Source organism: Bos taurus, chromosome 12 (assembly GCF_002263795.3).
Source record: "Bos taurus isolate L1 Dominette 01449 registration number 42190680 breed Hereford chromosome 12, ARS-UCD2.0, whole genome shotgun sequence".
Lineage (NCBI taxonomy): Eukaryota > Metazoa > Chordata > Mammalia > Artiodactyla > Bovidae > Bos > Bos taurus.
Window position 1 is genome coordinate 36,050,022 of NC_037339.1, and position 15,828 is coordinate 36,065,849.

Sequence of the window (15,828 nt, forward strand, 5' to 3'; positions counted from 1 at the left end):
CCAGGCAAGAATACTGCAGTGGGTTGCCATGCCCTTCTCCAGGGGACCTTCCTGACCCAGGGATCAAACGAAAGTCTCCTGAATTGCAGGCAGACTCTTTACTAGATGAGCCACCAGGGAAGCCCAGAAAAGGTCTTGAAATGCTTATAATCCCCAAAGATGTTTACAGCCTGCTTATAAAGTTGAGGTATTTTACTACACTAATGCTGTGCCTGGCTGGAACATTTGTCTGGTGGGGAGGCGGGGAAGGAGACTGGAAAAGGGCCTGTTGGAGGAGGGTGGAGGGTGATAGAGGACCCGCCAAACCTTCAAAGCCACAAACGCATGATGGCAGCAGGTCTGTCTCCTGGAAAAGCCCTGGAACAGATTTTTATCTCTCTCCACCCCTACCTACAAGACATTCCAGGGGCCCAACTGTGTTCTCTCTCTGTCTCCAAAGCAATTTTCAGAGAACTTCCTTCTCTTCAAATACAGTATTTAGGAAGAAGGGTTTTTAATATAGAGTCTTGGTTCAGCTTCCACCACCCCAGAGAGACATCTCAGGCCTCACCACCAACCCTCTGCCTTGGAGAAGTGCAGATGACAGCCCCTGGTTTGGGGAAGAGGGTAGGACTCAGTTACCAGTTCATTGAAATAAGCAAGACATGTCCCCTGTCTGCAGTGGGACAGGTTTGAACCTGTAAAGCCTGGTCTCTAAGTGGCTTCCACCATTCCCACCGCACTGGACCCTGTGGCCACTACCTGGGGCGCCCCTGGGGCTCCAAGGTGACCTGCTGGAGGTGGTGCGGGGGTGGCGGAGAAGGCCCTCTCTGCTTCCTCCGGAGGAGGTGGCAAAGGGTGGAAGTGACCAGTAAAACAACCGCTTTAATTCTTTTTTTTTTAATTGGAGGCTAATCACTTTACAATATTTTATTGGTTTTGCCATACATCAACATGAATCCGCCACGGGTGTACACGTGTTCCCCATCCTGAACCCCTCTCCCACATCCCTCCCCATACCATCCCTCTGGATCATCCCAGTGCACCAGCCCCAAGCATCCTGTATAATTCTAACAAGCCGTCAGTAATGAATGAAGACCCACAGTCTCTGTGCCTCCAGGCTGCTCTCGGAGAGAGGGCCCTGCAGGCACCTGGCAAAGCGGGGGTGCGTCGGGCAAAGACACCGCCTCCCTCACGCTGAGCGCAACCCGTTCGGCCTCGGAAGCCTCGCTGCGGGCCCACCAGCCCGGGAGGTCCCTGGGGGACCCCAGTCAGGCCCCCAGGTTCTCAGTCAAGAAGCCGCCCTGCCCCAGGGCGGGCTCTGGCCCCCCAGTCCCCGGTGTTGCGGGGAGACCTGAGCCGCTTCACTAGTCCGGGACCAGACTGAGCCAGGCCGCGCGCCCCGCGACCCCAAATGGAGGAAGAAGAGGAGGCCTGCCCCGCACCCCGAGCCCCGCACCCCCGTGCGCCCCACACCCCGTGAGCCCCGCACCTCCATGCGCCCTCGTGAGCCCCGCACCCCCGTGCATCCCCGTGAGCCCCGCGCCCCCCACCCCCGTGTGCCCCGGGGCGGGCGCTCTCTGATCCCCGCGCGCTGGCCTCTCGCCTCCCGCCAGAGAAGCGTCAGGACAGAGGCGGGGTGGGGCGCGGTTAAAAGGCGCTGCAGGTGGGAGCCGGGCCATCCCCAAGAGGAGCGGGCGGAGGGCCCTGCAGACGCCCCATACCGCCGAGCCCGCGGCGCCCGGCCCTTCCTGCCAGTCCGGCTGCGACCGAGGCGGGGGCGCCGCCCTGGGACCCCGCGCCCAGAGCGCGCGCAGTAGGTGAGCGGCGGGAGGGGGGCGCGCCATCCATCTCGGCCGCAGAAATTGCATCCAGAAGCCGGAGCAGGTAGGTCGGCGCCCGCGGTCCCCTGGCCCTCAGCAACCCCCCTCCGCGCCCCTGTCGGCGACCCTGTTCCGGCGTACAGTCGGCCAGATCCTCCTGCGCCCCGCATCCTCCCGCCCGCCGCCGGCTTGCTCGCAGGAACGAGGATGGACTGGTTTGACTTTTCCCCGGGTCCCCCCGGACTTGCACAGCAGGTTTTATAGAAGCCTCACGCCGAGTGTGTTCAAGGGCCCCTTTCCCCCACTTCCTCTGCTGCGGTTTGGTGTGTCTTGGCTTTCACGGGTCACTGGCAAGGTCGGGCTCGCGTTTGGGGGCGCGGGACTAACCAACAAGCCCAGGGAGAACTGGCGGGAGTGGCCCGTGATGTCAGCCGGAGCGCCTGTGGGCCACACGTGACAAGAAAACAGTCACTGGACAACAGTAATTAAGTGTCACTGGTGACACATCTCAGTTAAAAGGCAGAGGCACCAAAGACCTCTTCCCTCTGGTGGGGGAGACAGGCCGGGTATCACCTGGCACAGGTGTGTGGTTGTGACCGGTTTGGCCGCCCTTCCTGGAGAGTGGACAGAGTGTGAGGTGAGTGCGGACGGAGTGTAAGATGAGTGTGAGCTGGACACATCTGTGGACCCCGAGGGGCTGGGGGCCTGCAACCACACAGGCAGGGGCCAGCGACCCTGGCATCGCCTCCCCAGGTGGCATTTCACTGTGAGTTGAGTGCCTGGTTGAATTCATCCAGGCGCCCTTGCTCTCTTTCTCAGGCAGACTTGATGCCACAGAAGCCTTTTCTTGCCCCAGCTCTGGCCAGTGTTCTAGAAGAGACTCCTGCCCCAGCCAGGCTCCTTAGAATTGCAGGACTCACAGAGCCTTGTGTGCTGCTCGTCTGGAGACTCTGGGGTGACATGGGAACCCTGCCAGGCAGGGGAGATGGGTTATGAAGAGAGGAGCCTGCGACATAACTGGGGGGGTCCCACTTGCCGTCACCCCGTTGACCCAACCCGGAAGATGCCAGTCGGTTCAGCTGCTCCACTGTATGAAAACAAAGTCTGATACCGGAAACGGGCACTTCATTCTCCTTTTCTGACTTTTCTGAATTATGAGAGCTTTAAGAAGGAAAAGAACCAGCAGAGGTTCTGACTGAACAATTTCAATAGGGTGTGAGGAGACTCACCACACTCCCCAGCTAGTTCTCAGTGTCCCAGGAGCTGTGAGTGGTTTGTATACTTTTGTTAAAATGTTAGAATGAAATTGTGGGAAAATAATTTCCAGCCCAGGGTTCCAAGTCTGCAAAGGTGACTCCATTGTCATGTTAAGATTTCTGTTTGACACACTTGATCCGTGAGAATGCAACTGGGTCCCTGAGGGCTTTTTCTGTTTTTATTCCCAGGATCATTTAACTCCAGCTGGACCTAAATGTTTGGAAGGCACACAGGTTTGCTTGAATGAACAGAAACGGCTAAATGGGAAAAAAAAAATTTTTTTTAACTCTTTGAATTCTTAAATGGATTAAGAAGTACATATAATTCTATGAAGTATCCACTTTTATATTTAGACTCCATAGACTGGATTTTTTTTTTTTTCTTTTTTTACTGAGTTAATTTTGAAGAAGTATATGAGTCCTAAATCCATTTTATTTTTACTGGTCATTACTTTGAATGGACAGTTGATGAATTTTTGAGTACTAAAATTTAAAAATCAGCTATCACATTGTCCCCTTGGTGACTTGAGATTTCTAGAGACAAAAGGAAAAGACTCTTTTTGATTAAGGAGAGAGTTTAAGGTTGTTTTTTTTTTTCAGGCTGCTGACCTGGGGCTGAGGGAGTATATTTGATTCCTCAAATTCCATCTTCTTTTTCTTAAAGAAGGGAATGGGCTTGAGGTTCAGCATTGGGCATTCTTATCATTATTGTTTTTTTGTTATTATTATTTTGATAAGCAAAAGAATCCACACTAAAAATTTTATTTTTATTTTATTGTGTATTTGAAGTACGCAGCATCAGGAAACTGGCAGGGGCTAGACAACTCCCATAACAGTTCTGGGGATGAAGGAAAACTGGCACACCAGGGTCGTGCAGTGGACACCCAGGGAGGAGCCGAGGGGCTGTGCACAGCTACTCTTTCTCCCTCTTGGGTCACATACTCATTGCCCTCGAAAGGTGCACTGGGTTCCTGTTCCTGGGGGATGCTGAGTGCCACTGGAGGCGGGGTGATGGGTGATCGGTAATTGATGGTGCAGGAAAACAATGGCCTGGAAGAGGGACCCTCACCTGGAGTCCTCTCTGGCCGAAGAGCCGTGAGTCCTTGACCGGAGCCCAGGGTGCTGGTTTTGCATTGGCCTGATTGCCTCTTATCAGCACAGGCTTTTCCATCATCCAGAGCTGATGCAGACGCAGTGAGGAGTGTCCTGTCCTCAGGTCCATCAGAGACTCGGGGATGAGTCATTGGAGGGAGTCCTGCCCTGGGAAATCTTCGCCTGGAGGCGGGTGCTGAAGGATGCGGTCGTTCCTGGGCCTTTAGTTTAGCTTCTGTTACCAGTGACACTGGAACAGCTTTGTCAGCCAAACTAGTTGTGAATAAATAAGTTTTAAAACAAAAAACTATTGCTGAGGCGGAATGTTAATGGACCTAAACTATTTGAATTGTAAGAGGGAAGCACAGTCTCTCTTCCTAGCACTGTCTCTTCATAAGTCAGGTCCCTGGTTCCCTATTTTCAGAGCAAAGCACTTGGGCTGCAGCCATGTGTCCAGTGAATACAGACACCACACAGCCCAGTGGTCTTTGCCTCCAGGAGGTTGAGCGTCACCATCTTCCTACAGCTGGAGACTGGGGCCAAGCAAACCTACTCTTTCCTTAAAGGAGAGTCAGGAAGGCGCCAGTTGAAAGAAACCAATCTGGGCCACAAGGAAAGAGTTAATATTGTACTTTTTATTGAAAAAGCTCCTCCCGTTGGCTGCAGCCTGCTTGAAGCCTGAAAGGAAAGAGGCACTTTGTTTAATACTAATTGTGGTGGTTCCGAGGGAGGCAGTTATTATGGAAAGTAATTTCCCCTGCAGGTCTCCTGCAACCAAAATGTTTCCAACAGGCTCAGCCCTGGCTCTCCTTCAGGGGATGGGGGGCTGCCCTCGGTCCTGGCGTGGAAGAGGCCTGGGGGCAGCAGCTATTGCCCAGCTGCTGGGTCCACACCCCCAGCTAGTCCCCTAGTGCTCCTAGTACAGAAGCCTCCAGGATGACAGACACCAGGAAGGGTGCGGACAGCCTAGGAAGATACTCTTTCTTTATTTAAAGGCAAATTGCTGATTTTAGTCAAAGTCCCCAGAGAAGTTGAAAGAAATAAAGCTGCCGCCAGGATAATTGTCCCTGTTTTTTAAGGAGATGCTCCAGGGGCAGGAGTGAAGGAATCTGCTCTAGAAAGTGGGGTCCTTACTTGGGGGGTGACCTCCTGACCTCTCCCTTGACGTCAGCCTCTCTGAATCCCTCCTAACCAGTGTGGCCTCTGGCTCTTGGGTTGGGGGGTGGGTGGGGGCTGTGCCTTTCTCAGGCAGCTGTGAAGAGAGAACTCAGGGAGGAAAGAGCCTTCTTACCAGTGGGAGAGTTTAAATTCTCTACACTTCGAAGAGTTTGAGAAACTGTGACCTTTATTTGATCAATCAAAAGCTTGCTGGTTGGGCATTGAGTCCACCCCACTTTTGTGGGAGAGGTCTTCTGGTTAACCGGAGAACATCTCCACCTTGTGAACAGACAGAAGGGACTTTCCGGGTGAGCGGCCACCGTGAAGTATGTCCAGACATCAGACGACCACGTTTCTTCCTCCCACTGGGCGTATCCCAGTGCTTCCAGAGGGCGAGGATGATGGCTGGGAGGATTTATTCTGACAACTTTCACCAGGAGCTGAGTCAATCCTACAGTCCACATCGTCTCCAACAAGGCTTTTAGATCAAAGACTCATTACCATGGACTTGGAAATTCATCAGCCCATGGGGTCAGTGGTCTGAGCCTGGGACCAGTGTTCCCCACCAAGGTCCCCATGTCCCCACCCTCTGGGCACTCATACCGACTCCAATCAAAACTTTAAGGACCAGAAACTGCAATTTTAAAGAGTAGAAACTGCAACTTTAAAGAGTGTGCTTTTAAAGAGGTGTGCTTGTTTTTCCTCAGCTCTTTTTTTCAAAAAAGCAAAAACCTGGCTTTCTGACTGCAGATCTGCCTTTGGGTCCTGTCCTGGATCCACATAGGAGTCAAGCCTCTGGCTGCGAGCACCTGCGGGGCTCCTTCCAGCTCTGCCTCACCTCCAGGTCGATGCCCCTCTGCGTACAGGTCTTTCCGGGAACATGAGTGAAGAGCTGCCTGGGGAAACTGGGCTCCACTGTCCTCACCAGCCTGAGCTCTCGAACCTTCCCAACACCTTGTCATGCGGGTGTCCCTCATGAGGGACACAAGAACACTGGCTGCAGCAGTTGGCACACCCTGGACACACAGCCAGCTTCTCACAGTGTGAGAGCCCCCTTGGCCGGGACCCTGCTGGGCCCGGGGATTAAAGGGTGATGGCTGATGTCTGCATCCAGCAGATGCTCAATGAGTGCTGACCAGCGCTTAGGGTCTGTCGTTTGGTTGGCCCTGGTGACGGAAGGGAGGGAGGGAGGGCTTTCCCTGTACTTGGCTCTGACTGTTCTGGACAAAGAAAAAGACAGAAGAGGATGCTTCCAGCACTCTGTGCTCCATCCCCCTGCCCAGTGAGCGCCCATCTCACCCCCACCAGACAGTAGAGGAGGGTCCCATGCAGGGTGACGTGGATGGAGGCACGGCCTCCTGAGACCTTGAGTCTTCCCAAGAACATGTGCTCTAAAAGTCAAACCAAGGGCAAAAGACGAATTTCTCAGACTGCCAACCAAAATGGGGGCATCCTTTCACAGTATAGGATGTGAGAGAGCTGGCTTCTGAACACACCTGGGTATACCTGGGCTCAACTGGATACACTTGGACTCACCTGGGCTCACCTGAGTGCAACTGGGCACCACCTCCACCTCCCCAGTTGCCTCCTAGTATTAGCCAGTATGATGCCAAGGAAGCAGGTGGTGGACAGAGTGGGGGACCCTAAAGAGACTGTGGGGAGTCAGCCTGAAAGAGAGGAGCCTGACCCACATTCAAGTGCAAGAAAGTCTCCTGGGGTGGTGGACAAAAGGTTTTGGGGGGCATCTCCCTGTAAATGGGCATGAGAACCTGGTGAGCATGTTTTTTCTGAGGAGATGGTCTTTCCCTTTTAGAAGATTCTCAAAGGGTCCATTCTCCTCTGTTCTGAGTAGATGCTGACCAGCTCTCAGGTCTGCTTTTGGCGGTGCGGAGGCATCCACCATGTGAACTGTGCAGGTTCACAGTGGAGGCTCTACCTCAGGATGCTGGATCAGGGCGTTGTCGGGGGGAACCCCACTGCAGGAGGGGCTGGCCCTCCACTTGTAGCTCTCGGTGTGAACTTGGAGCCCATCAGCATGGACCGGCACTTCCAGTGACGGGAGAGCAAAGTCAGCCTGTTTGTAGAAGCCTGTGGTTCTCTTCTGGAAGAGGCTCTTGGAGTAGCTATGGTACTAGGCTTCCTGAGAGCACGTGATTATGACAAATAATGTTGTTCGAGTCCCTTCGTAGTTTGCTGGGTAAAATGAATGATTTTTTTCCCCTCGGATAAGCCATTTAATGCATAAAATCTACTGAGAAACCTCTGTGATCCCTTGACCAGAGTGAAACGAGAATTAAAAGGGAGCTTATAAACGAATGTGTTTGCCTGTGTTCCTGGGTCAGTGTCAGGCAGCAACCTAACTTATAATTCGACTTCAGCTGAATCAAGATGAAGTCAGAAGGAGAAAAACAAAAATATCCTGTGTTAATGCATGTATGTGGAATCTAGAAAAATGGTACAGATGAACCTATTTCCAGGGCGGCAATAGAGACACAGACGTAGAGAACGGATTTGTGGACACAGAGTAGGAAGAGAGGGAGGGACGAACTTGGAGATTAGAATTGACGTCTATACACTGCTGCTGCTGCTGCTAGGTCGCTTGAGTCGTGTCCGACTCTGTGAGACGGCAGCCCACCAGGCTTCCCTGTCCCTGGGATTCTCCAGGCAAGAACACTGGAGTGGGTTGCCATTTCCTTCTCCAATGCATGAAAGTGAAAAGTGAAAGTGAAGTCGCTCAGTTGTGTCCGACTCTATCGACCCCATGGACTGCAGCCTACCAGGCTCCTCTGTCCACGGGATTTTCCAGGCAAAAGTACTGGAGTGGGATGCCATCGCCTTCTCCAGATGTCTATACACTACCATGTGTAAAATAGATATTAATAGCTAGCAGGCAGCTATTGTATAACACGGAGCACTCAGCTCTGCTCTGTGATGACTAGACAGGTAGAATGGAGGGTGGGAGAGAAGGGATTTATGTATACATATAGCTGATTCACTTTGTTGTACAGCAGAAACTAACACAGCATTGTAAAGCAATTATATTCCTTTTTTTTTAAAAAAAAGATGATCCTAAACCCTTATGAGAACTTGAGAGTGTTCTCAGGGTGGGTATTCCCCGCCACCAGAGACCTGCCTACTCGCAGGCAAGAGGGTGATGTCAAGAGAAAGGCTCCCGTCTGTGACATTAGAGCTGTTTTACACGGAGGGACCACCCCACTCACAACGCTTTGTTCTCACCTGAGCAGGGTGAAGCAGCAGCATGGACTGGGGCACTCTGCACACGTTCGTCGGGGGCGTGAACAAGCACTCCACCAGCATCGGGAAGGTGTGGGTCACCGTCCTCTTTGTCTTCCGCGTCATGATCCTGGTGGTGGCCGCCCAGGAGGTCTGGGGGGACGAGCAGGAGGACTTCGTGTGCAACACCCTGCAGCCCGGGTGCAGGAACGTGTGCTACGACCACTTCTTCCCCGTCTCGCACATCCGGCTCTGGGCGCTGCAGCTCATCTTCGTGTCCACGCCTGCCCTGCTGGTGGCCATGCACGTGGCCTACTACAGGCACGAGGCTGCCCGGCGATTCAGGCGGGGCGAGACGAGGAGTGAGTTCAAGGACCTGGAGGACATCAAGCGGCAGAAGGTCCGGATCGAGGGCTCGCTGTGGTGGACCTACACCAGCAGCATCTTCTTCCGCATCGTCTTCGAGGCTGCTTTCATGTATGTCTTCTACTTCCTGTACAATGGGTACCACCTGCCCTGGGTGCTGAAGTGCGGCATTCAACCCTGCCCCAACCTGGTGGATTGCTTCATCTCCCGGCCCACCGAGAAGACGGTCTTCACCATCTTCATGATCTCCGCATCCGTCATCTGCATGCTGCTCAACGTGGCCGAGCTGTGCTACCTGCTGCTCAAAGTGTGTTTCAGGAGGTCCAAGCGAGCGCAGACGCAGAAAGCACCCCCCAACCACGCCCTCAAGGAGAGTAAACAGAATGAGATGAACGAGCTGATTTCCGAGGGCGGGCAGAACGCCATCACCGGGTTTCCCAGTTAAACAGTGGAAGGCACCGCATAACTGGCTTTCCTAATTCATAGACACCTGAGTTAACTTCCTGTAGAATAACCGGGACGGGACCATGTGGTCCGTTCTTGACAACCAGGCCATGGTGTGACTTTACATGTGGGTTTCAATGGACAGTCTGACATGGGGGTATTTCCTGAAAACTTAAGGACATAACTGATGTCGATAAAGGACATTCATCTAGAAATCGATACTTTTATTAGGAGAAGATATTTTTATAGGATTGAATGTTTTAGTTCTGAATTTATATAAAGTATTTTTATAATGACTGGTCTTCTTTACCTGGAAAAACACAGTTAGTTTTCGAATCATCCCATAAGTGTCTAATATTTGAACTTACTCTGTCCTGTTGTAGATATCTGCATTTTCGTGAGCTGTCGTGGCTGTTAGGGTGGAAAGTGTTTGCTGTACAATGTATTTTCACTGCTTTCTGGGCATGGCCAGAGCTATATGGAAGGGGGAAGCTTTTCAAATGGGTGATTTGCAATCCTTATGAACAGCTGATGCAAGAATACACTCTCAATAAAGATGAGTCCGTTGCTGAAGCCATCTGGCTCAGGGTTTCTGTTCCATCTGGGGCGTCACATCCCTGGCGACCTGATCAGTGGGTTGGAGCAGTTGCCGGGGAGGCTGCGGGCTTGAGGCCGGAGTGGCTGGAGTCCATGGACTCCTGCTCTCTCTTCACGTCCCTTGAGGAGGGGAGGGTTAGGGTCAGTTGCTCCAGGACAAGGAAAGTGTCCTCAGGGTCAGCCCAGCCTTGACGGAGGCGGATGGGGAGGTTACACCCTTCTGTTGGGGGAGGGGCCCCTTCGGTCCATGGTGACCAGCAAGCACCCAGCTCTATGCCCACAGGTGGTATTGGGGTTCATGGGTGGACACAGATGCTCTTAGTGAGGGCATTGGGGCACCACCCAGGACCGGTCACTCCGCAGATGTCGCACACTAGGGCCACCCCTGTGAAAGCATGCAGTTGGCACATGGGCTAAGTGTAGAGACACCTAGAAAGCAAGGGATGGTCTCCAGGGTTCCAGACCCTGGAGTAGACCCCAGAAAAACAAAACGGTAAGTCTCATTTCCTTCAGAGTCTGAATTTCAGACATACTCTCTCATCCATAAATATTTAAGTAGTGATCCACAAAAATCAAGATCTAACCTATAAAAACAAAGCCACAAGGACTTCCCTGGCAGTCCAGTGGTCAGCACTCTGCGCTTCCGCTGCAGGGGACTTGGGTTAGATCCTGGATTGGGGAGCTAAGATCCCACAGGCCACATGGCACAGCCAATAAAAGCAAAACTACAATCTCCACGTGCAAAATCCAGCCGGCATCCGTAATCCCGGTGACGGTTTTTCTGGATAAATGGCTGTTTGCACAGGTCTCCGGAAAAGCCCACAGACAGGAAGGGGGAGCATTGGGAGGTGGGTGAGACGGCCCTGGTGGCACCCCCTCCGCGTGGGAGAGGTATTCCCTCTCGGGGCTCTCAGCCGGCCCCTGCCTCTTCCATTTTCCATCTCTTCTCTGCTCCTTCACCATCCTCAATGCTCCTGCTCCCAGAGCCGTCTCTGGCCACCCATCAGGGTCTGAGGCGGTGGTTACACTGCCTACCTCCCCCCGCCCCCCACCTCCCAGCGCCTCCCCCCAGCCCGGAGGGCCTGTGACGCTCTGACACCAGCGCAGTGGCTTCTCCTTGAGGCACTGCCCCAACCCTGCACTGGCTCCTCCCCTCCTCTGAGGGAGACCTTTCCTTCCCTTCCTGCACCCTTCCTTATGAGATGTTATCCCCACTTGACAGATGAGGCCACTGCGGTCAGAGAGGTCAAATAACTTGTCCAAGCTCACCCAGCTAATAAGCAGCAGAGCCAAGGTTCAAAGCAGGCTGACGGTGTCCGGGGTCGGTGCCCTCACTGCGGGCTCCCAAAGCTCCTTGCTTGGGGACCATGACACCACGAGGCCATCCCCTCCCACCTGGCTCCAGCAACCACCTGGATGACTCTAAAGCAAATCCCAGACAAATGATTTCATCTGGAGATATTTCTGTATGGATCTTTAAGGAGCATAGACTAAACTTTTAAAACAAAAACACAATGCCACCTTCACACTAAAAAGCCAGTCTGTGTTCATAATTCCCAAATTGTCCTATTGATGCTCTTTTCTTTTTTAAATTAAACTTATTATTTTGAGGTAATTATAGACTCACATGTAGACATAGGGCTTCCCTGGTGGCTCAGTGGTAAAGAATCTGCCTACAATGCAGGAGACCCCAGTTCAATCCCTGGGTCAGGAAAATCCCCTGGAGAAGGGAAAGGCAACCCACACCAGTATTCTTACCTGGAAAATCCCATGGACAGAGGAGCCTGGTGGGCTACATCCATGGGGTCTCAAAGAGTCAGACACAACTGGTGTGCTCCTTTCCTGAGTGTTCAGTCATGTCTGACTCTTTGCAATCCTGTGGACTGTAGCCTGCCAGGCTCCTCTGTCCAGGGGATTTCCCAGGCAAGAATGCTGGAGTGGGTTGCCATTTCCTCCTCCAGGGGATCTTCCCCACCCAGGAATGGAGCCTGCATCTCCTGTACTGCAGGCGGATTCTTTACCACTGAACCAGTGGGGAAGCCCGTGGCCCTTTTATACCCACACCCAGTAACCCCCTCTTCCGATCCCACCCACTCCTAGAAACCACTAATCTGCTCACCATTTCTCTGATTTCCTCATTCCAAAAGTTGCATGGAAGGAATCATGCAGTGTGCAAGGACTGGGACTGGACTTTTTTTCCTCAGTGTTATTCTCTGGAGGTTTACACGGGCCTGACACCAAGAGCTTGTCCCCATGGCTGGACTGCATGGTGGTTGCACATTTCAGTTTTTAAAAATCACCAAGATGTTTTCCAGAGTAACTGCATCATTACACATCCCCACCAGCAACATCTGAGTCACCAGGTCTTTCTTGAGCTTCTTTAGCATTTGGTGTGGTCACTACGTTCCATTTATATTTCATTTAGCCTTTTTTTTTAGTAACCATTTTTCTAATTGAAGTATAGTTAACAGTTAATTTACAGTGATGTGTTAGTTAGCTTCAGGTGAACAGCAAAGTGATTCGGTTTATATATATAAACTGAATATATGTATATTCTTTATCAGATTGCTTCACATTATAGGTTATTACAAGACACTGAATATAGCTTCCATGTCATTTTGTCATTGTGATAGGCATGTTTCATGTGCATTTCCTAAATGGCTATTGAACTTGACCACATTTTGGTGTTTATTTGCCATCTCTCTGTCCTCTTCATGTCTTTCACTCATTCTCTAATTGGGTTGTTTTTCTACTGTTGAAGTTTTGAGAGATTTGGACTGTGAAGAAGGCTGAGCACCGAAGAATTGATGCTTTTGAACTGTGGTGTTGGAGAAGACTCTTGAGAGTCCCTTGGCTGCAAGGAGATCCAACCAGTCCATTCTGAAGATCAGCCCTGGGATTTCTTTGGAAGGAATGATGCTAAATCTGAAACTCCAGTACTTTGGCCACCTCATGCAAAGAGCTGACTCATTGGAAAAGACTCTGATGCTGAGAGGGATTGGGGACAGGAGGAGAAGGGGACGACAGAGGATGAGATGACTGGATGGCATCACTGACTCGATGGACATGAGTCTGGGTGAACTCCGGGAGTTGGTGATGGACAGGGAGGCCTGGCATGCCGCGATTCATGGGGTCACAAAGAGTCAGACACGACTGAGCGACTGAACTGAACTGATATACTGTAAATATGAGTCCTTGGACAGAGATAGTGGTTTGTAAATATTTTTCACTCTGTGACTTTTCTTTTTGTCTTTTTAATAGGGTCTTCTGAAAAGCAACAGATTTTCGTTTTAATGAAGTTGAAAGTTCTTTTCACTTTATGGGTTGTGGCTTTGGTGTCAAGTCTAAGAACTCTTTGCCTAGTCCTAGAGTCCAAAGTTTTTTCCTATGATTTTGCTAAAAGCCGTCTAGTTTTATGCTCTACATTGAAGTCTGTGGTCATTTTTTTGTTAATTTTTATAAAAGGTCTGAGACTTTTTAACAAATGAGGTTCATTTGTAGCCTGCCGGCATCCAGCTGCCCAGCATTACGTGATGAAAGGTGCTCTTCCCCTATTGAGTGGCTTTTGCATTTTGTTAAAAATCAACAGGGCACTTTTTGTGTGGGGCTACTTCTCGGTTCTCTGTTCCTCTGACCCCTGTTCTCTCACCAGCACCACGGACCAGATTCTTGTGCTACATAAATAAGTCATGAATGCCAGAGCGATTCCTCCCTCTCTATTCTCCTTTTTCAAACTTTCTCAGCTATTCTATTTCCTTTGTCTTTCCATATAAACTTTATAATAATTTTGTCTGTATTTACAAAAAAATTTGCTGCATTTTTTATTGCTGTGTTTTTTTATTAAAAAACATTAAACTTGTATATCAATTTGGAGAGAATTGACATCTTTATTTTGTCAAATCTTATCCGTAAACACAGCATGTTTGTTTATTTACATCATCTTTGATTTCTTTCATCAGCATCTCATAGTTTTCAGCATAGGAGTCACAAACATTTTATTTTATGTAAAAAGTAAAAAGATTTACTTTTAAGTATTTCATTTCCTTTGAGTGATCGTGAATAGCATTATAATCTCAGTGTTCACATGTTCATTGCCGGTATATAGAAATAAATGTACTTCTTGGTTTATTTGCTGTATCCTGTGATCTTGCTGAATTCATGTATCAGTTCTGGAGTTTTACAGTTTCCCCAGGATTTATGTATAGACAGTCATATCATCTGCAAATAGGGGTAGTTTGTGTTTTTGTTTTTATTTTGGCTGCGCTGAGTCTTTGCTGCTGGGCGTGGGCCTTCTCTAGTTGCGGAGAGTAGGGGTTACTCTTCATTGTGGTGGGCGGGCTTCTTGCTGCAGAGGCTTCTCTTGTTGCAGAGCACAAGCTCTGGGTGCCGGGGCTTCCGTAGTTCTGGTGAATAGGCTTTGTTGCCCCATAGCACATAGTCACGAAGAGTTGGACACAACTGAGTGACTTCACTTTCACTTTTCACTTTCATGCATTGGAGAAGGAAATGGCAACCCACTCCAGTGTTCTTGCCTGGAGAATCCCAGGGACGGGGAAGCCTGGTGGGCTGCCGTCTATGGGGTCGCACAGAGTCGGACAGGACTGAAGCGACGCAGCAGCAGCAGCAGCAGCAGCAGCACGTAGGATCTTCCTGGACCAGGGATGGAACGCACGTCCCTTGCGTTGGCAGGTGGATTCTCATCCACCAGGGAAGTCCTCGAGATAGTTTTATCTCTTCCATTATGGTTTGTGTATCTTATATTAATTTTTCTTGCCATGTAGCCCTGGCTAGAACCTCAGGCACTGTGTTGAATAGGAATGGTAAAAGCAGAAATTCTTGCTCCTGATCTCAAGGGGGAAGGTTCATTCTTTCACCACTAAGTATGATGTTAACTGTAGGGTTTTTTGTTGATGCTTGCTATCAAGTTGAGAGAGTTCTCCTCTGTTCCTATTTTTCTGAGAGTTTGTATCATGAATAGGTGTGGAATTTTGTGGAAAAAACTTTTGCACTGCATGATATGATTGTGTGACTTTTTCTTTAGCCCATTAACATGATGGATTACCTTATCTTCATACAGAAACAACCTTGCATCCTTGAAATGAACCTCTTTGGTCACGGTGTGTGATCCTCTTTATATATTCAATGAAAAATTCATTTGCTAATATTTTATTAAGCCTTTTTACATCAACATTTGTGGGGGATACTTGTCTGTAGCTTCCCCCTCCCTTTTTTTTCTGTCATTGTCTGGTTTGGTGTCCAGGTAACACCAGCAATACAAAACGAACTGGGAATGTTCTCGCCTCTTCTGTCTTCGCAAAGAGGTCATGCAGAACAGGTGTGATCCTTCTTTAAATGTTTGGTGGAATTTCCCAGTAAAACTATCTGGGTCTGGACATTTCTTGAGAGTTTTAAGAAACTCTCAAGAAATGTAATTAAGATTACACATTCAAAATCCTTAATAGTTAAAAGGATCTTCATATAATCTATTTCATATTTGGTGAGTGTTTTTTGAGAGAATGACCCAGTTCATCTAACTTGCAAGTCTATAAGTATAGAATTGTTTACAGTACTCTTTGTTATCCTTTTCATGTCCTTATGGTCTATACTGATGTGCCCTCTTGATGCCTGTTACTGGTAATTTGTCTTCTCTCTCTTTCCCCCTTTGTCAGTCTTGCTAGTTCATCAATTCTATTGATATTTCTGGCTCTTTGTTTATTCAATTTGCTCTATTCTTTTTCTGTTTCAGTTTAATTGATTTCTGCTCTTTCCTTTATTATTTTCTTTCATTTTCCTTGGGCTTATTTTTCACTTTTCCATTTATTGAAATGGGAGCATAGATGGTTGAGTCTTTCCTTCTTCACTCCTGTTTGCATTAATCT

General features: G+C 49.8%; 1 protein-coding gene across 5 annotated transcripts; it reads left to right on the forward strand.

Moving 5' to 3' along the window:
- Window positions 1-1,720: 1,720 nt before the first annotated feature.
- Window positions 1,721-9,925, forward strand: GJB6 (gap junction protein beta 6). 5 transcript variants are annotated; one of them, XM_005213768.5, is made up of 3 exons: window positions 2,268-2,439; window positions 3,248-3,292; window positions 8,554-9,925. In XM_005213768.5, exon 3 carries the CDS (start codon window positions 8,568-8,570, stop codon window positions 9,351-9,353), a length of 786 nt encoding a protein of 261 aa, XP_005213825.1. In that variant the 5' UTR covers window positions 2,268-2,439; window positions 3,248-3,292; window positions 8,554-8,567; the 3' UTR covers window positions 9,354-9,925.
- The last annotated feature ends 5,903 nt before the right edge of the window (window positions 9,926-15,828 follow it).